The sequence below is a fragment of the Mobula birostris genome, chromosome 29 (assembly GCF_030028105.1).
Source record: "Mobula birostris isolate sMobBir1 chromosome 29, sMobBir1.hap1, whole genome shotgun sequence".
NCBI classification, from domain to species: domain Eukaryota; kingdom Metazoa; phylum Chordata; class Chondrichthyes; order Myliobatiformes; family Myliobatidae; genus Mobula; species Mobula birostris.
This window is the reverse complement of record NC_092398.1, coordinates 2,382,542-2,400,940: the sequence shown is the minus strand read 5'-3', so window position 1 is coordinate 2,400,940 and position 18,399 is coordinate 2,382,542. Positions and strand designations below refer to the sequence as shown.

The 18,399-nt window shown below is 43.8% G+C and overlaps 1 protein-coding gene across 2 annotated transcripts in view; it reads left to right on the top strand.

Annotated features, from left to right (window-relative positions):
• LOC140189967 (uncharacterized) overlaps window positions 1–18,399 on the top strand; it is a 56,543-nt gene that overhangs the window by 11,909 nt on the left and 26,235 nt on the right. Inside the window, exons 1-2 of one of the 2 annotated variants that reach the window (XM_072246347.1) lie at window positions 7,327–7,685; window positions 9,329–9,455. In XM_072246347.1, coding sequence (XP_072102448.1) covers window positions 7,643–7,685; window positions 9,329–9,455 — 170 coding nt within the window. In that variant the 5' untranslated portion in view covers window positions 7,327–7,642. Of the gene's footprint in view, window positions 1–7,326; window positions 7,686–9,328; window positions 9,456–18,399 lie in introns of those variants that run through there. The other variant, XM_072246348.1, reaches the window with a different exon arrangement.

Here is an 18,399-nt window from a genome sequence, read left to right as displayed (position 1 = left end):
TTGTCAAACCCCATGTTAAATCCCTTGGTGTGATATTTGATTCCACCTTTAAGTTTGACAAGCAAGTTAATGTAGTAGGAAAAGCCAGTTTTATCCAGCTTCGTACTATTGCCAAAATCAAGCAGTTTCTCTCTTTCAAAGATCAAGAAAGTCATCCACACCGTTACATCCTCCCGTTTGGACTACTCCAACTCCCTGTATACTGGGATTAGTCAGTCGTCCCTGTCCCATCTGCAACTGGTCCAGAACGCTGCAGCCAGGCTCCTGACAGGTGCCCGGAAGAGGGACCATATTACTCCTGTCCTGGCCTCTTTCCACTGGCTGCCAGTACAGTTCAGAATTGATTTTAAGGTTCTCCTGTTTGTTTATAAAGCCCTAAATGGGCTGTTTCCTCCTTATATCACAGACCTTCTAACCTCTTATTCTACTTTCAGTTCCCTCAGGTCGGCTGACTTGGGGCTCCTGGCTGTCCCGCGATCTAAACTTAAGCTCAGGGGTGACTGCGTCTTTGCTGCTGTAGCCCCTACACTGTGGAACAGCATTCCCCTCCCTATCAGACCTGCCTCCTCCATCGACTCTTTTAAATCCAGGCTCAAAACTTACTTTTATTCACTAATGTTTGATTCCTCCTGATGCAGCTGATTTTTGGCTTGTGCCTAGGCCCTTGTGTTATTTCTTTTGTGCCTACAAGCTGTTTGCCTTGTGGTTATGTCTGCATTTCTCGTATTTGTGATTTTAGCTATTCTGCTCTGATCTGTACAGCACTCTGGTCAACGTGGGTTGTTTTTAAATGTGCTATATAAATAAATTTGACTTGACTTTAAATCTCTGAGGACCTAGCCTGGTCCCAACATATCAATGCTCTATAAAGGTGGCAACACAGTGGCTATATGTCATTAGGAGTTAAAAGAGATTGGGTGTATCACCTAAAGCACTCCAAATTTCTGGAGATTTACTGTGGAGAGTATTCTGACGGGCTACATCACCATCTGGTATAGGTGAGGGGTGGGGGTTTGCAGGGTGGAGTTTCTGCACAGGGTTGAAGCAAGCTGCACAGAATCAGAACATTATCTCTATCATCTGTACTAGCCAAGACATCTTCAAGAAGCATTGTCTCAAAAAGGCAGCGTCCATCATTAAAGACCCCCATCACCCAGGACCTGCCCCCTTCTCATTGTTACCATCAGGGAGGAGGTACAGGAGCCTGAAGACACACACTCAGCAATTCAGGAACAGCTTCTTCCGCTCTGCCATCTGATTTCTGAATGGACATTGAACCCATGAACACTACCTCACCACTTTTTTATTTCTGTTTTTGCACTCTTTATTTAATTTAACTATTAAATATATATACTTACCGGAATTCACAGTTTTTTCTATATTATTATGTATTGCATTTTACCGCCTTTTCAGAATTAACAAATTTCACAATATATGTCAGTGATATTAAACCTAATTCTGAAATACAGGATTGGCTCTAATAATGTCCTAGCATGATCTACCTGAAGCTTCAGTAACCAACTGGAGAAGATATCAGCCCATGAGATTCAATCTCAGAGGATGTGGCTGTGGCATAACTTTTTGTGAAACCGGATATAGCTATTTTAGCCGCATCCTTTATTACGCATTCAAAGTGAGCACAGTACACAACACAACTGACTCCTTAAAGCAACCACCTTCAGAAGCACATCTAGAGACAATGCTTTCTGTACCAGGACAAGACTCCATGCAAGACAGAAGTATGATTTGAAAGAAGCCAAGTATATCTCTGTGATTTCATGAAGTCTCCCTTTCCTAACTGAAGCATTCTATATAAAGAAAATTGTATTTTCTGTAAGTGTGGTTTGCCAATCTAAATATCTGTCAACTTACAAGACGGGAGTGTTGACGGAAGTGAAGGTCACAGGGTGAAGGAGGAGGGTTGCTTGCACATGCTGCAATACATTTGGTCATTTATACAGATTTATATTGTTACTGTGCATTTAGACCATAAGACAAAGGAGCAGAAGTCAGCCATTCAGCCCATCGAGTCTGCTCCGCCATTTTATCATGAGCTGATCCATTCTCCCATTTAGTCCCACTCCCCCGCCTTCTCACCATAACCTTTGATGCCCTGGCTACTCAGATACCTATCAATCTCTGCCTTAAATACACCCAATGACTTGGCCTCCACTGCTGCCCGTGGCAACAAATTCCATAGATTCACCACCCTCTGGCTAAAAAAATTTTTTCGCATTTCTGTTCTGAATGGGCACCATTCAACCCTTAAGTCATGCCCTCTCGTACTAGACTCCCCCATCATGGGAAACAACTTTGCCACATCCACTCTGTCCATGCCTTTCAACATTCGAAATGTTTCTATGAGGTCTCCCCTCATTCTTCTAAACTCCAAGGAATACAGTCCAAGAGCGGACAAACGTTCCTCATATGTTAACCCTTTCATTCCCGGAATCATTCTAGTGAATCTTCTCTGTACCCTCTCCAACGTCAGCACATCCTTTCTTAAATAAGGAGACCAAAACTGCCCACAGTACTCCAAGTGAGGTCTCACCAGCGCCTTATAGAGCCTCAACATCACATCCCTGCTCCTATACTCTATTCCTCTAGAAATGAATGCCAACATTGCATTCGCCTTCTTCACCACCGACTCAACCTGGAGGTTAACCTTAAGGGTATCCTGTACGAGGACTCCCAAGTCCCGTTGCATCTCATAACATCCAGTCGCGCTCTGTTCTTGTCATAGTCCTTCACAGGGGTTCCCAACCTTTTTTTTCTGCCACGGATCCTTATATTAACCGTTGGTTCATGAACCTGAAGGATTCGCACCATGATGTGTGTTGTGGCCGATAGCCGAAGGAGTATTTCACAATTAAATCTAAACCATACTGGCAGTTGATTTTTCTTTTTTATATATATAGATAGATGATTGTAAGATGTATTGCTCTGGAGGTTGGTTACTAATAGGTTTTTTTCTCTCTCTTTTTTCTTTTTCTTTCTCTTGTAGTTACTGTTTTTTTTTCTTTTAGTAGTAGGGGTTCTCTTTTCCCTTCTTTTCTTTATAAAAATATTTTTTTTCATTATCATATATAATACTTTTTTGATAAGTTTTTTCATCAGCTTTATTAACTGTATATATATATCAATTTGCTGAAATCTTGTACCATTTTAAAGCTATAGAAGATCATATATCAATAAAAAGACTTTAAAAATGAAATCTAAACCAAATGAAATTCTTGTCTTGATCTTCTCTTGAGCATTTCCCTGGAGAAGGGGTTCCCAACCTGGGGCCCAGAGACCCCTCGGTTAATGGTGGGGGTCCATGGCATAAAAAAGTTGGGAACCCTGCCCTGGAGCATAGATTGAGAGAGTGCAGAGAAAACTTACAAGGCTGTTGCCAGGACTTGATTTATAGGGAAAGGTTGAATTGGTTCAGACTTCATTCCCTGAAGTGTAGGAGAGTGAGGGGAGATTATTGATAGAGATATACAAAATTATGAAGGATATACTGTAGACAGGGTAAATGCAATGCTTTTTCCACTGAGGTTGGGTGAGACTAGAAGTCATGGGCTAAGGGTGAAAGGTGAAATGTTTAAGGGAAATCTGAGAGCAAATTTCTTCACTCAGAAGGTGTTGAACCAACAGACTCCTGAACCAAAGAGGATAACTTCTCTCAACTTCATGTGCCCTATCACTGAAATGTTCCCGCAACCTATGGACTCACTTTCAACGACTCTTCATCTCATGTTCCCGATATTTATTTCTTATTTCTTATTCTTATTCTTATTACTACATCTTCTTTTTGTAGTTGCACAGTTTGCTATCTTCCACACTCTGACCGGATGCCCTAGTTGGGGTGCCTTTCATTGATGCTGTTATGGTTATTATTCTATAGATTTGTTGAGTATGCCCACAAGAAAATGAATCTCAGGGTTGTATGCGGTGACATATATGTACTCTGATAATAAATTAACTTTAAACTTTGAGAGTGCGGAACGAGCTGCCAGCAGGGGTGGTGGATGTGTGTTCAATATCAACATTTAAGAGAAACTTCGACAGATACATGGCTGGGAGGGGTACAGAGAGCTATGGTCCAGGTGCAGGTCAATAGGACTAGGCAGATTAATAGTTCAGCATGGACTAGATGGACCGAAGGGCCTGTTTCTGTGCTGTAGTGCTCCATAACTCTTTCTCTTGTATCAAGAATCAGGGCATGACTTGCCAAATATTTCAGTACTTTAAGCCATTCACATTTCTGCTTTATCTATAATTACATATACAAACAATTTGTGTTTTTACTGTCTCTGCACATTGGGCATTGGTCTTTTTTCTCATTGGGTTCTTTTGGGTTTCTTCTTTTGTGGCAGCCCTGTAAGCACACGAATCATAAAGCTGTATAATCTATACATCCTTTAATAATAAATCTATTTTGAATTTTAAACTTACTCTGCAGAAACTTAAATGAAGAGCTGGTTGTCTCAAAATCTGTGCTTTGTTGCTCTGGATAGTTTTCAGTCTGAAGGACAAAGTAGTTTGCCGAGTGTACCTGGAAAGCAATATATACAGCATCTCTTCCACAAGATTATTCAGATTTAGATTCATATTTATTTATTTATTCACTTCCTTATAGAAACAGAAACCTACAGCACATTACAGGCCCTTCAGCCCACAATGTTGTGCCGACCATGTAACCTACTCTAGAGACTGCCGAGAATTTCCCTACCGCACAACCCTCGATTTTTCTAAGCTCCGTGTACCTACCTAAGAGTCTCTTAAAAGACCAAAGTATTTCAAAAAAACAAGATGATTGAAACTGTGCTCAAAGACATAAAGTTTAAAGATAAAGGAAAGTACTCTTCGAGGGATGCCTACCGTGAAGGAGATTAAATCTTCTCTTCAATGGGAGTTCGGTGTAATTGGGCAGTCTGGGCTCATTGGGCTGGAAAGATCCATTATGGTGTTATATCTACAAACCCCATTTCCAGAAAAGTTGGGATATTTTCCAAAATGCAATAAAAACAAAAATCTGTGATATGTTAATCAATGTGAACCTTTATTTAACTGACAAAAGTACAAAGAAAATATTTTCAATAGTTTTACTGTGCTTTAGTTGTAAAGTTTGAGGGAGAGACAGGAACACAGAGCCTTGGTCAAGGGAGAGACAGGAACATGGAACACAGAGCTGGGACCCCTCCTTGGAAACAGGACATAAGGCCCACTAGGTAGCGGCAAACAGCCAGACCTACCTAATGAAGGCATGGACACAGAGACAGTTCAAAACAACAACAGACAGTTCCTTATCTTGCTCCAGTGATGGAACTTGAAAGCAGAGCAGGCAAGGCTTCAGACAAGGCAACAGAAGGAAGGGGAAGTGATTCAGACAGGGGGTAAGGACAGGAATGATCCAGCAGCTGGAGGCTGAATCCTGAAGCTATTTATGAAGCCAGCCCAAACCAGAATCAGCTGCCTCAACAGAAACTGGGGGAAACTGGAAAACCTGGAATAAGAAACATGGACCGGACCGTGAACTGGAATGCGGATTTCACGGACCGGACCATGACAACTATACATGATTTTGACAGTGTATACTCCTTTCTCTGTTTGTATTATTATTGAATTATGTATTTGAGATAACCTCTCCTCTGGTTTGTATTTACCCTTATTCTTTTAAATCAATAAAAAAAATTGAAAGTGAACATTACATCAGGGATGATACAAGAGGGCATGTGTCATTTCATCAGGGATACACAGAAGACTAGCAGGGACACCACCTATCCCTCAAGCACCTCCTTCCCCACCAACATTAGAGACCATGGGTTCCACACCAGCTTCACAAACCGTCTGAGGATCCACAGGTTACCATGGAAACAAGTCATCCTTGACCTCGAGGGACTAGCCAGGATATATACAAATACAGTCCTAAAGATTGTTCTAACTGTGGCCAGTGGTGGGGAAAAGCTTCCACTACCTACTTAATGCTCTATGGCATGCATCTCAAATAGCCTCTGACAACCCAGTCCAGCTCCTGACCTTCACGAGCAGCTTAGCTACTAAGCCCAGTGAAAATATGCCTTATTTCAGGAGAAAGGTGAAAGGCAGGTTGCCGGCACCTTAAAACCAGTTGCTTTGGGTGGATGGGGCTCATCAACCATGGCTGGCAACTCATCTAGGAGAAGGAAAACTCTGATTTCAAACCTCTGCTGACTTGCGGCACGGGGAAGGCTTCAGAAATAAACCCAGAGGGAAAAATCCGGAACAGGAGTCCCTAAGGCTGTCCTACATTGAGTTCAACGCTGACTGGCAACTCCTGTGATACTGCTGGTGTCAAATTTTATCAGTCTCTGCTGTTCCAGATGTGTGGAGAGAGGGAGCTTGCTACATGGGCAACAGCTTGCTCTCCATATTGTCCTGCCCTTGTGTGTCCTCCAAGAGGACCACATCCTTGCCAGGGTTTGGAGGCTTGCCTACTTCAATGACCCAAAGAGTTATGTTGGCTGGAGTCAGGGCTTTATCCTTTGGCTCTTGGTAGGGTCACCCATGCCAAACAGGTCAAAGGGTAGAGGTCAGACTAAGAGTGGTCCACCGATCCTCCAGGTTTGGTGGTTCAGCTCTTGTCTAACAACCCTGACTGGTAGGACAAAACTGTTACGGAAACAGCAATGAAGAATTCTTCTACATCTAAGTGTGACGGTATTCCTGAGTCTCCACCCGGGACTTGTATAACTGACGTAGTGAAAACCGAGAGGAAGCTACTGGCGTGATGAAGGAAGCCCTGAACACCACCAGAGATGGAGGACCTTCATTACGGCCCTGTGCACTGCAGGCATCCAGCACTCTCTGCGTGGAAAACTTGCCCCTCATATCTCCTTTGAAATTACCCCCTCTCACCTTAAATGCATGCCCTCTGGTATTCAACCCTGGGAAAAAGATATCGTCTGTCAACTCTAACTATGTCTCTCATAGTCTTATAAACTTTTAGCAGATCTCCCCTCAAGTCTATCCAATCTCTCATTCAAGTACTTTCCCTCTAATCAAGGCACTATCCTCGTAAACCTCTTCTGTGCCCTCTCCAATGCCTCAACATCCTTCCTGTAATAGGGTGACCAGAACTGTATGCAATACTCCAGATATAGCCTAACTGGAGTCTTCTGAATCTCCAACATAACTTCCTGGTTTTTGAACTCAGTGCCTCGACTAATAAAGGTGTTGCCTAGAAACGGATGCACCTCCTCAGCAAAAGGCGAGTTCTTGTAGAAGGAAGTATTTGCTTTAATTATACCTCTGTCCCCACCTTTCTGAATCACGTTTGCCATTGCCAAGTGATCTTTGTCCAGATAACTTCATGAATGTAATTGGACCGGTAATTAAATCAGGCAAAGGAATGTAGGATCCTGCAAACAAACCTCCTGTCCCTTAACCAGGAAATCTGGCTGATCAGTACGTGCGTATCCTTCAGAGGAGCATTTTCTGTCACAGATAAACCGTATGTGGCTCGATATAAATGGGAATATCTTTACTAATGCTGAAGACTTGTTCCTTTCTCTGGCTACGAAAGCCAGGGGCTGCCTGACACCCAGACACGACCTCCAACTTGCAGTTTTAAAGGGAATTCTTGTCTGATAGCGTGAGTGAACGAAGCTGCAGAATGTGGCTCAGCTGGGTCCTGGTTCTAATCGCGGCTCCTGTTGGTGAGTACTTCAGAACAGACGAGTTTTAACTTTCTTACTTAGTTTTAGATCTTTTTTTTACTTTAACTTGTGTATTTTTTCCACGTCTTATTAATCTTTTGATAAATCGACAATGTGAAAAGATACAACTGAAAAATATCAATTTAAAAGCCAAGGTTTACAAAGTTTCTGCCAACTATTAGTTCAAGGGCAGATCAACACGAGGGAGCAGTCTTTCCATGAAAGAATATATTGAGGGCTATGGGTATCCCGAGGTAACTCCTATAGCGAGGATACGTTCGGCACAGCTTTGTGGGCCGAAGGGCCTGTATTGTGCTTTAGGCTTTCTATGTTTCTAACATATGTGGCATCTGCTTATCGTTCCTCTACAGAATGATATGGAATGATATTGATATGGAATGATATGATAATGATATTGATATGGAATCAATTTATTAAATTGCTGTTGAAGTGTAACAATTCTGTGAAGGATTTCAGGCCAAAATGTTGACTGTTCATTCTCCTCCATAGATACTGCCTGACCTTTGAGTTCCTCCAGCACTTTGTGTGTGTTACTCAAAATTTCCAGCATCTAAAGAATCTCTTGTGTTGAAGAATATGCAAATCTTTGTTGCTGCTGCCATCAGTCGAAGTCTTGATCTAAATTTAGTTTTCAGTGAGGTCCTTGATCTGCCTTATCTCCTAAATCTTCAATATTATTAATTACAACAAGAGTCAATCTTGGAATGGTTGTTCTTTGGAACTCACCTCCACAGTCTAAAAGCTTGGATTTGAACCCCCTTGGATACAGAGACCAAAGCACCTCATGTTTCACATACAAATTCTCCTGAATGTCAGTCCGAGGCCTCCTCTACTGCCATGATGAGGCCACACTCAGGTTGGGGCAACCCTTATATTCCATCTGGGTCGCCTCCAATCTGATGGCATGAACGTCGATTTCTCGTACTTCCAGTAATTGCCCCATCCCCATTCCTTCACCATTCCTTATTCCTGTTTTCCTCTCTCACCTCATCTTACCTGTCCATCACCTCCCTCCAGTGCTCCTCCCCCTTCCCTTCCTTCCATGGTTTTCTACCTTCTCCTGTCAGCTTCTCCCTTCTCCAGCCCTTTATCTCTTTCACCAATCGACCTCCCAGCTCTTCACTTCACCCCTCCCCCTCTTCCGGTTTCACCTGTCCTCTATCATCTTGTACTTCTTCCTCCTCTTCCCCCCCCCCCACCTTCTCCCCTTCCTTCCGGTCCTGGTGAAGGGTTTCGGACCGAAATGTCAACTGCTTACTTATTTCCATGGATGCTGCCTGACCTGCCGAGTTCCTCCAGCATTTTGCGTGTGTTGCTCTGGATTTCCACCATCTGCACACTTCCTCGTGTTTGTGATCTTCCTTTCCTATCCTGCCTGGATTTCAACTTGCACAGGGATCAATTGGAAATTGGTGGTGGGAGCGTGGGGAGTGGGTTGTAAGTGATGAGGTTGTGGTATGGTGTGGGACTAAGCTGATAACTGAGATCTTTGCAACCTTGAAATGTGCCTTCTGCTCAGAATTCACCACTGAGCTCAAGGGAGAATAAATCTGAAACCCTTCAGTGTTCCATAATCAAAATCTGCAGAATTGTATGTCATTTAAACTATTTTCCATTTTTAGGTTCCTTTGCTCTGATGGAGTTGCCCAGACCAATTCAAGTGCAGTTTAACTCCAGTAACTTCAAGTACGTGCTCCACTGGATACCTGGAGGACCTGAAGATTCCACGTACATTGTTGAGTACCAGATGTATGTCCTTTTCATAAATCTACTTTTAATAATGGGAGCATCCTAAAATGCCTCAGCGAATGTTGCTGATAGGGAGCTGTAGAGCCAGCTGAACCAACACTTGATCAAAGCTACTACAGCACAACCGTCCCTGGTTCGGTTCCTGCCGCCGTCTGTAAAGAGTTTATATGTTCTCTCTGTGTGACTGTGTGGGTTTCCTGTGGGTGCTCCGTTTTGCTCCCACATTCCAAACTAACCATGTGTGGGTTAATAAGTTAATTGGTCACAGGGGTGTAATTGGGCCCTTGAATCAGAAGGGCCTGTATTGAAAAAAACAAGTGCCTGAAAGGAGAGTGAGATAGGGAGGGCTAGGGAGGACATTCCTCAGCATGGAGCCTTGGCTGCTGAAGGGAAGACTGCTAATGGAGGGGCAAACTTTGGAGTTAGTCAGCAGATCAGAATTGGTGTGCAGACCACAAGGATTGGCTGTTTTGGAGAAGAAAGATCTGGCAAGAGTTAATGATGGTCAGGAGACCGGAACTGGTATGTAGACCTCAGAGGATGATTGTTTTGGAGGAGGTTAAAGATCTTGCAAGGGGCAGTAATGGTCAGGAAATCAGAATTGGAGCGTAAACCTTAGAGATAGTTGTGTTGGAGGAGGTTAAATATCTGTCAATGATGGGTATGAACGACTTTATTTTTAAAATCAAGGCCCTTTTATAAATGATTTGGATGAGGAAGTGGGAGGGTGGATTGGTAAGTTTTCAGCTGCCACAAAGGGTGGTGGTTTTGTGCACAGTGTGGAGGCTTGCCCTTCCTGAAAAACCCCAGGCTGCCCTTTCTGAAGGACCCTCAAAGCAGAACCTCGAGGACATTGAAGCACACTGGGCCTCTCTGAAGACCACCATCCGTGATACGTAAAAACATCATTGGACACAAAACCAGGAAAAACAAAGATTGGTTTGATGAAAATGACAATGAAATGGAAGATCTAATCGACAACAAAAGGGAAGCTTTCTGTACCTGGCAAAAGGACATCAACCGCAAGGCAAAAAGAGAAGCCCACTCCGAAGCTAAGGCCAAGTTCTGGAATAGAGTAATGGAAATAAAGAATCACTGGTGGACTGAAAGGGCCCCAGAAATACAGTAGCCTGCTGACTCTGGTGATATCAGGTGTTCCTTTATTGTCACTAAGGCAGTGTACGGCCCAAATGACTGTGGTCTAAACTCTCTTCGCTCCAAAGATGGACAACGGCGGCTAAAGGACAATGATGCCGTCAATTCTTGATGGAAGGAACACTTTCAGTAGCTACTGAATTGTAACACCACCATTGACATTGAAGTCATCGACCCACTCCTATAATGATCTATGAAGGAGGACATGAATGAGCCTCTACTATCAAAGAGGTGAGGGCAATTGGCAAGAAACTGAGGAACACCAAGGGCACTGGCCTGATGGAATTCCAGCAGAAACCCTCAAGGAAGGTAGCACAGAACTTTTAAATCATATTCATCATCTGCTTGACAAAATCTGGGACCAGGAGAAGATTCCTGCTGACTCAGAGACACCCTGGTTGTCATACTCTTCAAAAAGGGTGACAAAGCTGAGTGCGGAAATTATAGAGGCATCTGCCCCCCTGTCTACAACAGGAAAGGTACTCACCCCAATTTCATGTGACCAGCTTTCACCTCCGTGTGGCTTCTGTCCAGCCAGGAGAACATCTGGCATGATTTTTACAGTGCACCAATTGCAGAAGAAAGCCTGGGAACAAAATCTCCCACTTTATATGGCCTTCATAGACCTTACAAAAGCATTTGACCTTTGGCAGGTACTGTCCAAAATCGGGTCCCTGCAGAAAGACCTCCTACAAATGAAGCCAGATTCTCCATAGGACAGATGGGGGGTCTTTAACCTTAACAGATTCAAGGCAAAGAGCAAGGTGCCAACTACTTCCATCACAGAGCTCCAATATGCAGACGGCAATGCCATGGTAGCTCACTCTGAGGAGGATCTGCAGTGCATCATGGATGCTTTGGGCAGAGCGTACAAGCTCCTGGGACTTGATCTAAACAAGAAAACCCAAGTTCTGCACAAAGCCACTCCAGATCAAGTTCCTAAACCTCCAACCATCCAAGTTAACCACATCCCTCCTGAGAAAGCTGATCAGTTCTCATATCCTGGCAGCCTTCTTTCTTCAAGAGCCAACACTGACCTTAAAATAAACCACAGAATAGGCTGTGCAAGTGGAGCTTTTGCCAGGCTGAGAAAGATCAGGATAGCAAGACCAACACTGAGCTTCTGGTCTATAAAGGTAAAGTCGTCCCCTCCTTGCTACATGGAGCAGAGTCATGGACAACATACAGCAGGCACATAAAATACATAGAAACTTACCATCAAGGATGCCTCTGAAAGATTCTGAGAGTTAGCTGGAAGAACAGGTGCAGTAACTCCAGCATCCTGGAGGAAACTAACATTAACTCCATAGCCACATTTGTGATTCAACATCCATATGCCTGACTCCCACCTCGTTAAACAATTCCTGTTCGGCCAACTCAACGATGGAAAGCGCACTCCAGGAGGGCAGAAAAAGCGATTTGAAGACAATATCAAGTCCTACCTGAGGAAGTGCCACATCAACCTGAATGGATGGGAGAAATTAGCACCGGATAGGAAAAGCTGGAGAAGGACTTTCTATGAGGGGACCGCATAGCTCGAAGAATACCTCCACTGTGCCACTGACACTAAGCTGCTTCAACGTAAGGAGAGACTGGGAAAGGCCCAACCAGATACGTCCACCACCACTTCAATGTCTTTGCCAACACTGCATTAGGACTTGTGGATCACGGATCGGCCTCTTCAGTCATCTCAAGAGCCACAAGTGACCAGATCAGCCACCAGGAGGAGAATCATACTCAACTACGAGTGGTCGCTGATGATGATGCAGTGTGGAGAGTTGTCATAGGTTATGAATAGATACAATGCAGAGCTCGGCTGAGAAGTGGAGGATGCAGTTCAATCTGGAAAAGTGATTCACTTTGGAAGGTCGAACTTGAAGTCAGAGTACATGCTTAATTGCAGAATTCTTAGCAGCATGGAGGAACTTGGGGTCCACATCCATAGATCCCTCAAAGTTGCTGCACAAGTGGATAGGCTGGTTAAGAAGGCCTATCATGTGTTGGCCTTCATTAGTCATGGGAATGAGTTCAAGATAGACAAGGTTATGTTGCATAGAGCTCTGGTCAGACCACCCTTGGAGTATTGTGCTCAGCTCTGGTCGCCTCATTATAAGGAGGATGTGAAAGCTTCAGAGAGGGTGCAGAGGAGATTTACCAGGATGCTGCCTGGATTAGAGAGCGTGTCTTATGAGGAAAGGTCAGCTAGGACTTTTCGCTTTTAAAAGAAAGAAGGATGCAAGGAGACTTGATAAGATGGTAAGAGGCATGGATAGAGTGGACAACCAGAGACTTTTTCCCAGGGTGGAAATAGATAATACAGGGGGCATAATTTTAAGGTGATTGGGGGAAACTAAGGCAGGATGTCAGAGGTGGTTTTTTCACACAGAGAGTGGTGGGATGGTGGAACATATTGCCAGGGGTGGTGGGGGGGGGGTAGATATACGTATTAGGGACATTTAAGTGATTCTTAGATAGGTACATGGTAAAATGGAGAGCTGTGTGGGAGGGAAGAGTTAGATTGATCTTGGAGTAGATTAGAAGTTGTATTTGCATAAGTTGTATAAGACATTAGTGAGACCTAATTTGGAGTATTGCATGCAGTTTCGGTTACCTATCTACAGGGAAGATGTAATTAGGTTGAAAGAGTACAGAGAAAATTTACAGGGATGTTGCCAGGTCTGGAGGACCTGAGTTATAAGGAAAGATTGAATAGGTTAGGACTTTGGTCCTTGCAATGTATAGATGATTGAGAAGAGATTTGATAGAGGTATACAAAATTATGAGGGGTATAGATAGTGTAAATGCAAGCAGGATTTTTCCACCGAGGTTGGGTGAGACTACAACTAGAGGTCATGGGGTAAGGGTGAAAGATGAAAAGTTTATGGCGGACATGAAGGGAAACTACTTCACTCAGAGGGTCTTGAGAGTGTGGAACGAGTAATTCAAAGTTTAAGAGAAGATTGGATAGGTAGGGGTATGGAGGGCTATGGTCCCAGTACAGGTTGACGGGAGTAGGCAGTTTAAATGGATCAGCATTGGCTTGATGGGCCAAAAGGCCTGTTCCTGAGCTGTGGTGTACTATTCAGATAGCCTGGAGACACAAGAGACTACAAGGGCTGGAATCTGGAGCAACACACAATTGAAAGGAGGAACTCAATGGGCCAAGCAGCATTTGAGGAGAGAAAAGAATTGTCAAGGCAGGGTTTCCACCGAAAATGTCGACAATTCCTTTCCCCCCAAAGACACTGCTTATCGTGCCGAGCTCCTCCAGCAGGATGTTTGTTGCTGAGAGTGGGGTTCGGGCTCTGACAGTGGCTGGCGACGGAGCTGGTAACTGGGGCATGGAGTTTGGGGCTAAGGAAAATGGCTTTGATTTTCCCAGTTCTTATTTGAATTTATTTAAATCTTTAAATATTTAAATAAAGAAGTTTCTGTGCATCTTCTACCAGACACTGAGATCCTGTAGCATAAAGACTGAAAGTAGATAGACGATGGTGTGTGTGTGTGTGTGTGTGTGTGTGTGTGTGTGTGTGTGTGTGTGTGTGTGTGTGTGTGTGTGTGCGCGCGCGCGTGCGCGCATGCGCCCTTAACTCCTGGTGGAGTCGTCGGGGTGCCGTCATGACAGGCTTTTTGAATCGATCTGTTTTTTGGTATGCTCATCGTACGGCGTGTCTTGGGCATCTGAAACCTGGCAGAGCCCATCCCTCTCCAGGTTTTTTTTTACGAGGTCAAGTTGTTAGCTCAATACTCAACCCAAGGGCTGAGTGTCGGATGGAGAGCGTGCAAGGGAGCCGGTCGGATTCGAACTCGGGATCTCTTGCCCTGAAGTCCAGCGCTGATGCCACTATGCCACCAGTCGGCGGTGGCCATTGTTAAATAAGATGATCAAATTCACCACAGAATGTGAACATGAGAGATTCTGCACTTGCTGGAAATCTCAAGCAACACACATAAAATGCTGGGGGATCTTGCCATCAGCACAATTTGTTGTTATTCCCCATGGTGGTGGGGTGTGGGTGTTGATGGTTTTTTTTGATGGTCTTCTTTGTTCCATGGCTATCTGGAGAAGATGAATCTCAGAGTTGTATACTGCTTGCATACTTTTGTAGCCCACTAGGCTTGCCCACACGTTCGTGTAGAGGAATCAGCTTTCAGCCCTGCCAAACAGGGTATTCAAGTTTGGGTGGATGCTGTGTAACGTACTCCAGTACAAACCCACAACACAAACATCAGACAGTACACAATATGTGATTAAATGATTACACTTTATATCTCTTACTTTGCTATGTGTTTAGTAGAGAAACAAAATATAAAAGAAAAAGGCACCACTTTTATTAAATAGTTCGTGCACAAAGATCGTTGGAGCTCACGCCTCAGGTGTTCCTCCATAAACGACCTCCGCCAAAACGTCGCCGACCTCCGGACCCTCGAATTCCCGTATACGCCGTCTGGTGATCATCAAGCGCTCTCCGCACTCGTCCTTCCTCTTCACTCCCCTCGACCGAAAAACCCCGCAAAAAGCCCCGGCTCCCAGACATACAAGAAAAAAAAACATGTCTCCCATTGGTTAGTTACCCGTTATCTGTAGTCATAACCCAAACATCGCAGCTACAGAGAAACCACTACATCAGCGGTTAACATTACAGAGAAGCCATAACTTTAGCCTTCGCGGTTAACATTACAGGGAAACGCTACACTTTGATAATGAATGTACTTTGAAGCTTGAAGGTCATGCAGCATCTATGGAGGGGGACAAACTGTCCCATACAACCATTAAACATAGGAGCAGAATTAGGCCATTTGGCCCATCAAGTCTGCTCTGCCATTCCATCACGGCTGATTTATTATCCCTCTCAATCCCATTCTCCTGTCTTCTCCCCGGAACCTTTGACGCCCTTACTAATCAAGAACCTATCATCCTCCGCTTTAAATATACCCAATGACTTGGCTTCCACAGCTGTCTGTGACAATTAATTTCACAGATTCACTATCCTTTGGTAAATAACTTCCTCTTCAAGTATCCAGTCCTGATGAAGGGTTTCAACTCAAAACATCGACTGTTCCTTTCCCTCAGTAAATGTTGCCCAACCTGTTGAGTTCCTCCGGTATTTTGTGTGTGTTGCTCAAGATTTCCAGCATCTGAGGAATCTCTTGTGTCAGCAGTGCTTAGTTCCAAGTCAGGTATCTTTCAGCAGGAATTGAGTCCTTCACATTAGTCAACTATACAAAGTTCAAAGTAAATTTATTATCAGAGCATAATGCTAGGATTCATTTTCTTGCAGGCGTACTTGATAAATCCAAAGTAGAATAATAACCATAACAGAATTAATGAAAATCCCACCAACTTGGACGTTCAACCCAGTATGCAGAAGACAGAAAACTGTGCAAATACAAGAGAAAAAAAGAAATAATGATAATAATAATAATAATAATAGATAAATAAGGATATACAACCCTGAGATTCATTTTCTAGTGAGCATACTGAATAAATCTGTAATAGAGTGATAACTGTAACTGAATCAATGAAAGGCTGCAGACACGAGGAAATCTGCAGATGCTGGAATTTCAAGCAACACACACAAAATGCTGGTGAACACAGCAGGTCAGGCAGCATCTCTAGGAAGAGGTACAGTCGATGTTTCGGGCCGAGACCCTTCGTCAGGACTAACTGAAAGAAGAGCTAGTAAGAGATTTGAAAGTGGGGGGGGGGGAGATCCAAAATGATAGAAGAAGACAGGAGAGGAAGACAGAGGGATGGAGCCAAGAGCTGGAAAGATGATTGACAAAAGGGATACAAGGCTGGAGAAGGGAGAGGAACATGGGATGGGAGGCCTAGGGAGAAAGAAAGGGGAAGGGGGGGAAGCCCAGAGGATGGGCAAGGAGTTATAGTGAGAGGGACAGAGGGAGAAAAAAGAGAGAGAGAAAAAGGAGAAAAAATATATATATTTATTTAATATATTTTCAATATATATATATATTTTTTATTCTCCCCTTTTTCCCCCTCTCTCTTTTCTCCCCCTCTGTCCCTCTCACTATAACTCCTTGCCTGCTCTCCACCCTCCGGGCTGCCCTCCCCCCTTCTCTCTCTCCCCAGGCTTCCTGTCCCATGATCCTCTCCCTTCTCCAGCCTGGTATCCCTTTTGCCAATCATCTTTCCAGCTCTTAGATCCACCCCTCCCCTCCTATCATTTCAGATCTCCCCCTCCTACTCCCACTTTCAAATCTCTTACTAGCTCTTCCTTCAGTTAGTCCTGACAAAGGGTCTCGGCCCGAAACATCGACTGTACCTCTTCCTAGAGATGCTGCCTGGCCTGCCGTGTTCACCAATGATAGACCGCACTAACTTGGGCACTCAACCAGTGTGCAAAAGACAACAAACTGTGTAATTACAACAAGAAAGAAATAATAACAATAAATAAATAAGCAATAAATATTGAGAACGTGAGATGAAGAGTCCTCAAAAGAGGGTTCATAGTTTGTGGGAACAGTTCAATGATGGCAGAAGTGAAGTTGAGTAAAAGAGCCTGACATTGCTGCTCAAAACAGGCTGCTCATGCCAGCTGGCGCTGCTGGCAGTTGATGGTATTGTGCACGTACATACACACCCACTAATGTTTGCCACTGATAATGATCGCTTTAAGTTCAATTCCTCTAAACTTTCAGCTTCGGAGTTTTGTTTAGATCTGTTTTAAGCAGTGAAACAGCTTCAGTTGCTCGATTGGCAGCTCTCCAGCGCTTTCTGTTCACATATCCATACCCAGAAGTAACCCAAAGCCATTATCCTAAAAGGAAGTATATCTCTTTGTCCTATGTTTCGTAAAGTTGTCGTCTCATTAAGTCAATCCAAATCCAGCTGCTGATTGTTTACTTTTCAATGGAATTATTCAATAATTTCCCTGCAAAAGGCGTATATATTTTTTTCTTAATGGTGAGCAAGATGTCCCATAGAGCCTGCAAAATACCAGCATTCAGTTTCACTTGCAAATTGACTGATGACTTTGTGTTGACCTTTCCTCATAGTCCAAACAGTTTTTATTGTATTCAGTTCAAAGCGCTGAATAAGTGATTTGTTCATCACTCGAAACTGGATCGTTGCCAGTAGATATCTTAGCCTTTTTAATGGCCAACTCTGAACTAGCCTAGTCATTGATATGTTTGTCTAGATAGACACATATAACTATAAGATCATAAGACATAGGAGCAGAATTAGGCCATTTGGCCCATTGAGGCTGCTTCGCCATTTCATCGTGGCTGATCAATTTCCCTCTCAGTCCCAGTTTCTCGCCTTCTCCCTGTATCCCTTCATACCCTGACTAATCAAGAATCTATCAACCTTTGCTTTAAATATACCTACTGATTTGACTGCCACAGCCTCCTGCGGCAATGAATTTCAGATTCACCACTCACTGGCTAAAGAAATTCCTCTTCATCTCTGTTCTAAATGGATGTCCCTCTATTCTGAGACTCTAACGCCTGGTCCTAGACTCTCCCACCAAAGGAAACATCCTCTGCACGTCCACCCTATTGAGGCCTTTCAACGTTCGATAGGCTTCAATGAGGTCACCCCTCACTCTTCTGAATTCCAGTGAGTACAGGCCCAGGACCACCAAACGCGCCTCATATAAGTCTTTCAATCCTGGAATCATTTTCATGAACCTCCTTTGAACCCTCTCCAATGTCAGCACATCCTTTCTTAGATAAAGGGCCCAAAACTGCTCACAATGCTCCAGGTGAGGCTTTGCCACTGCCTTATAAAGCCTCAACATTACACCCTTGCTTTTTAAAGATC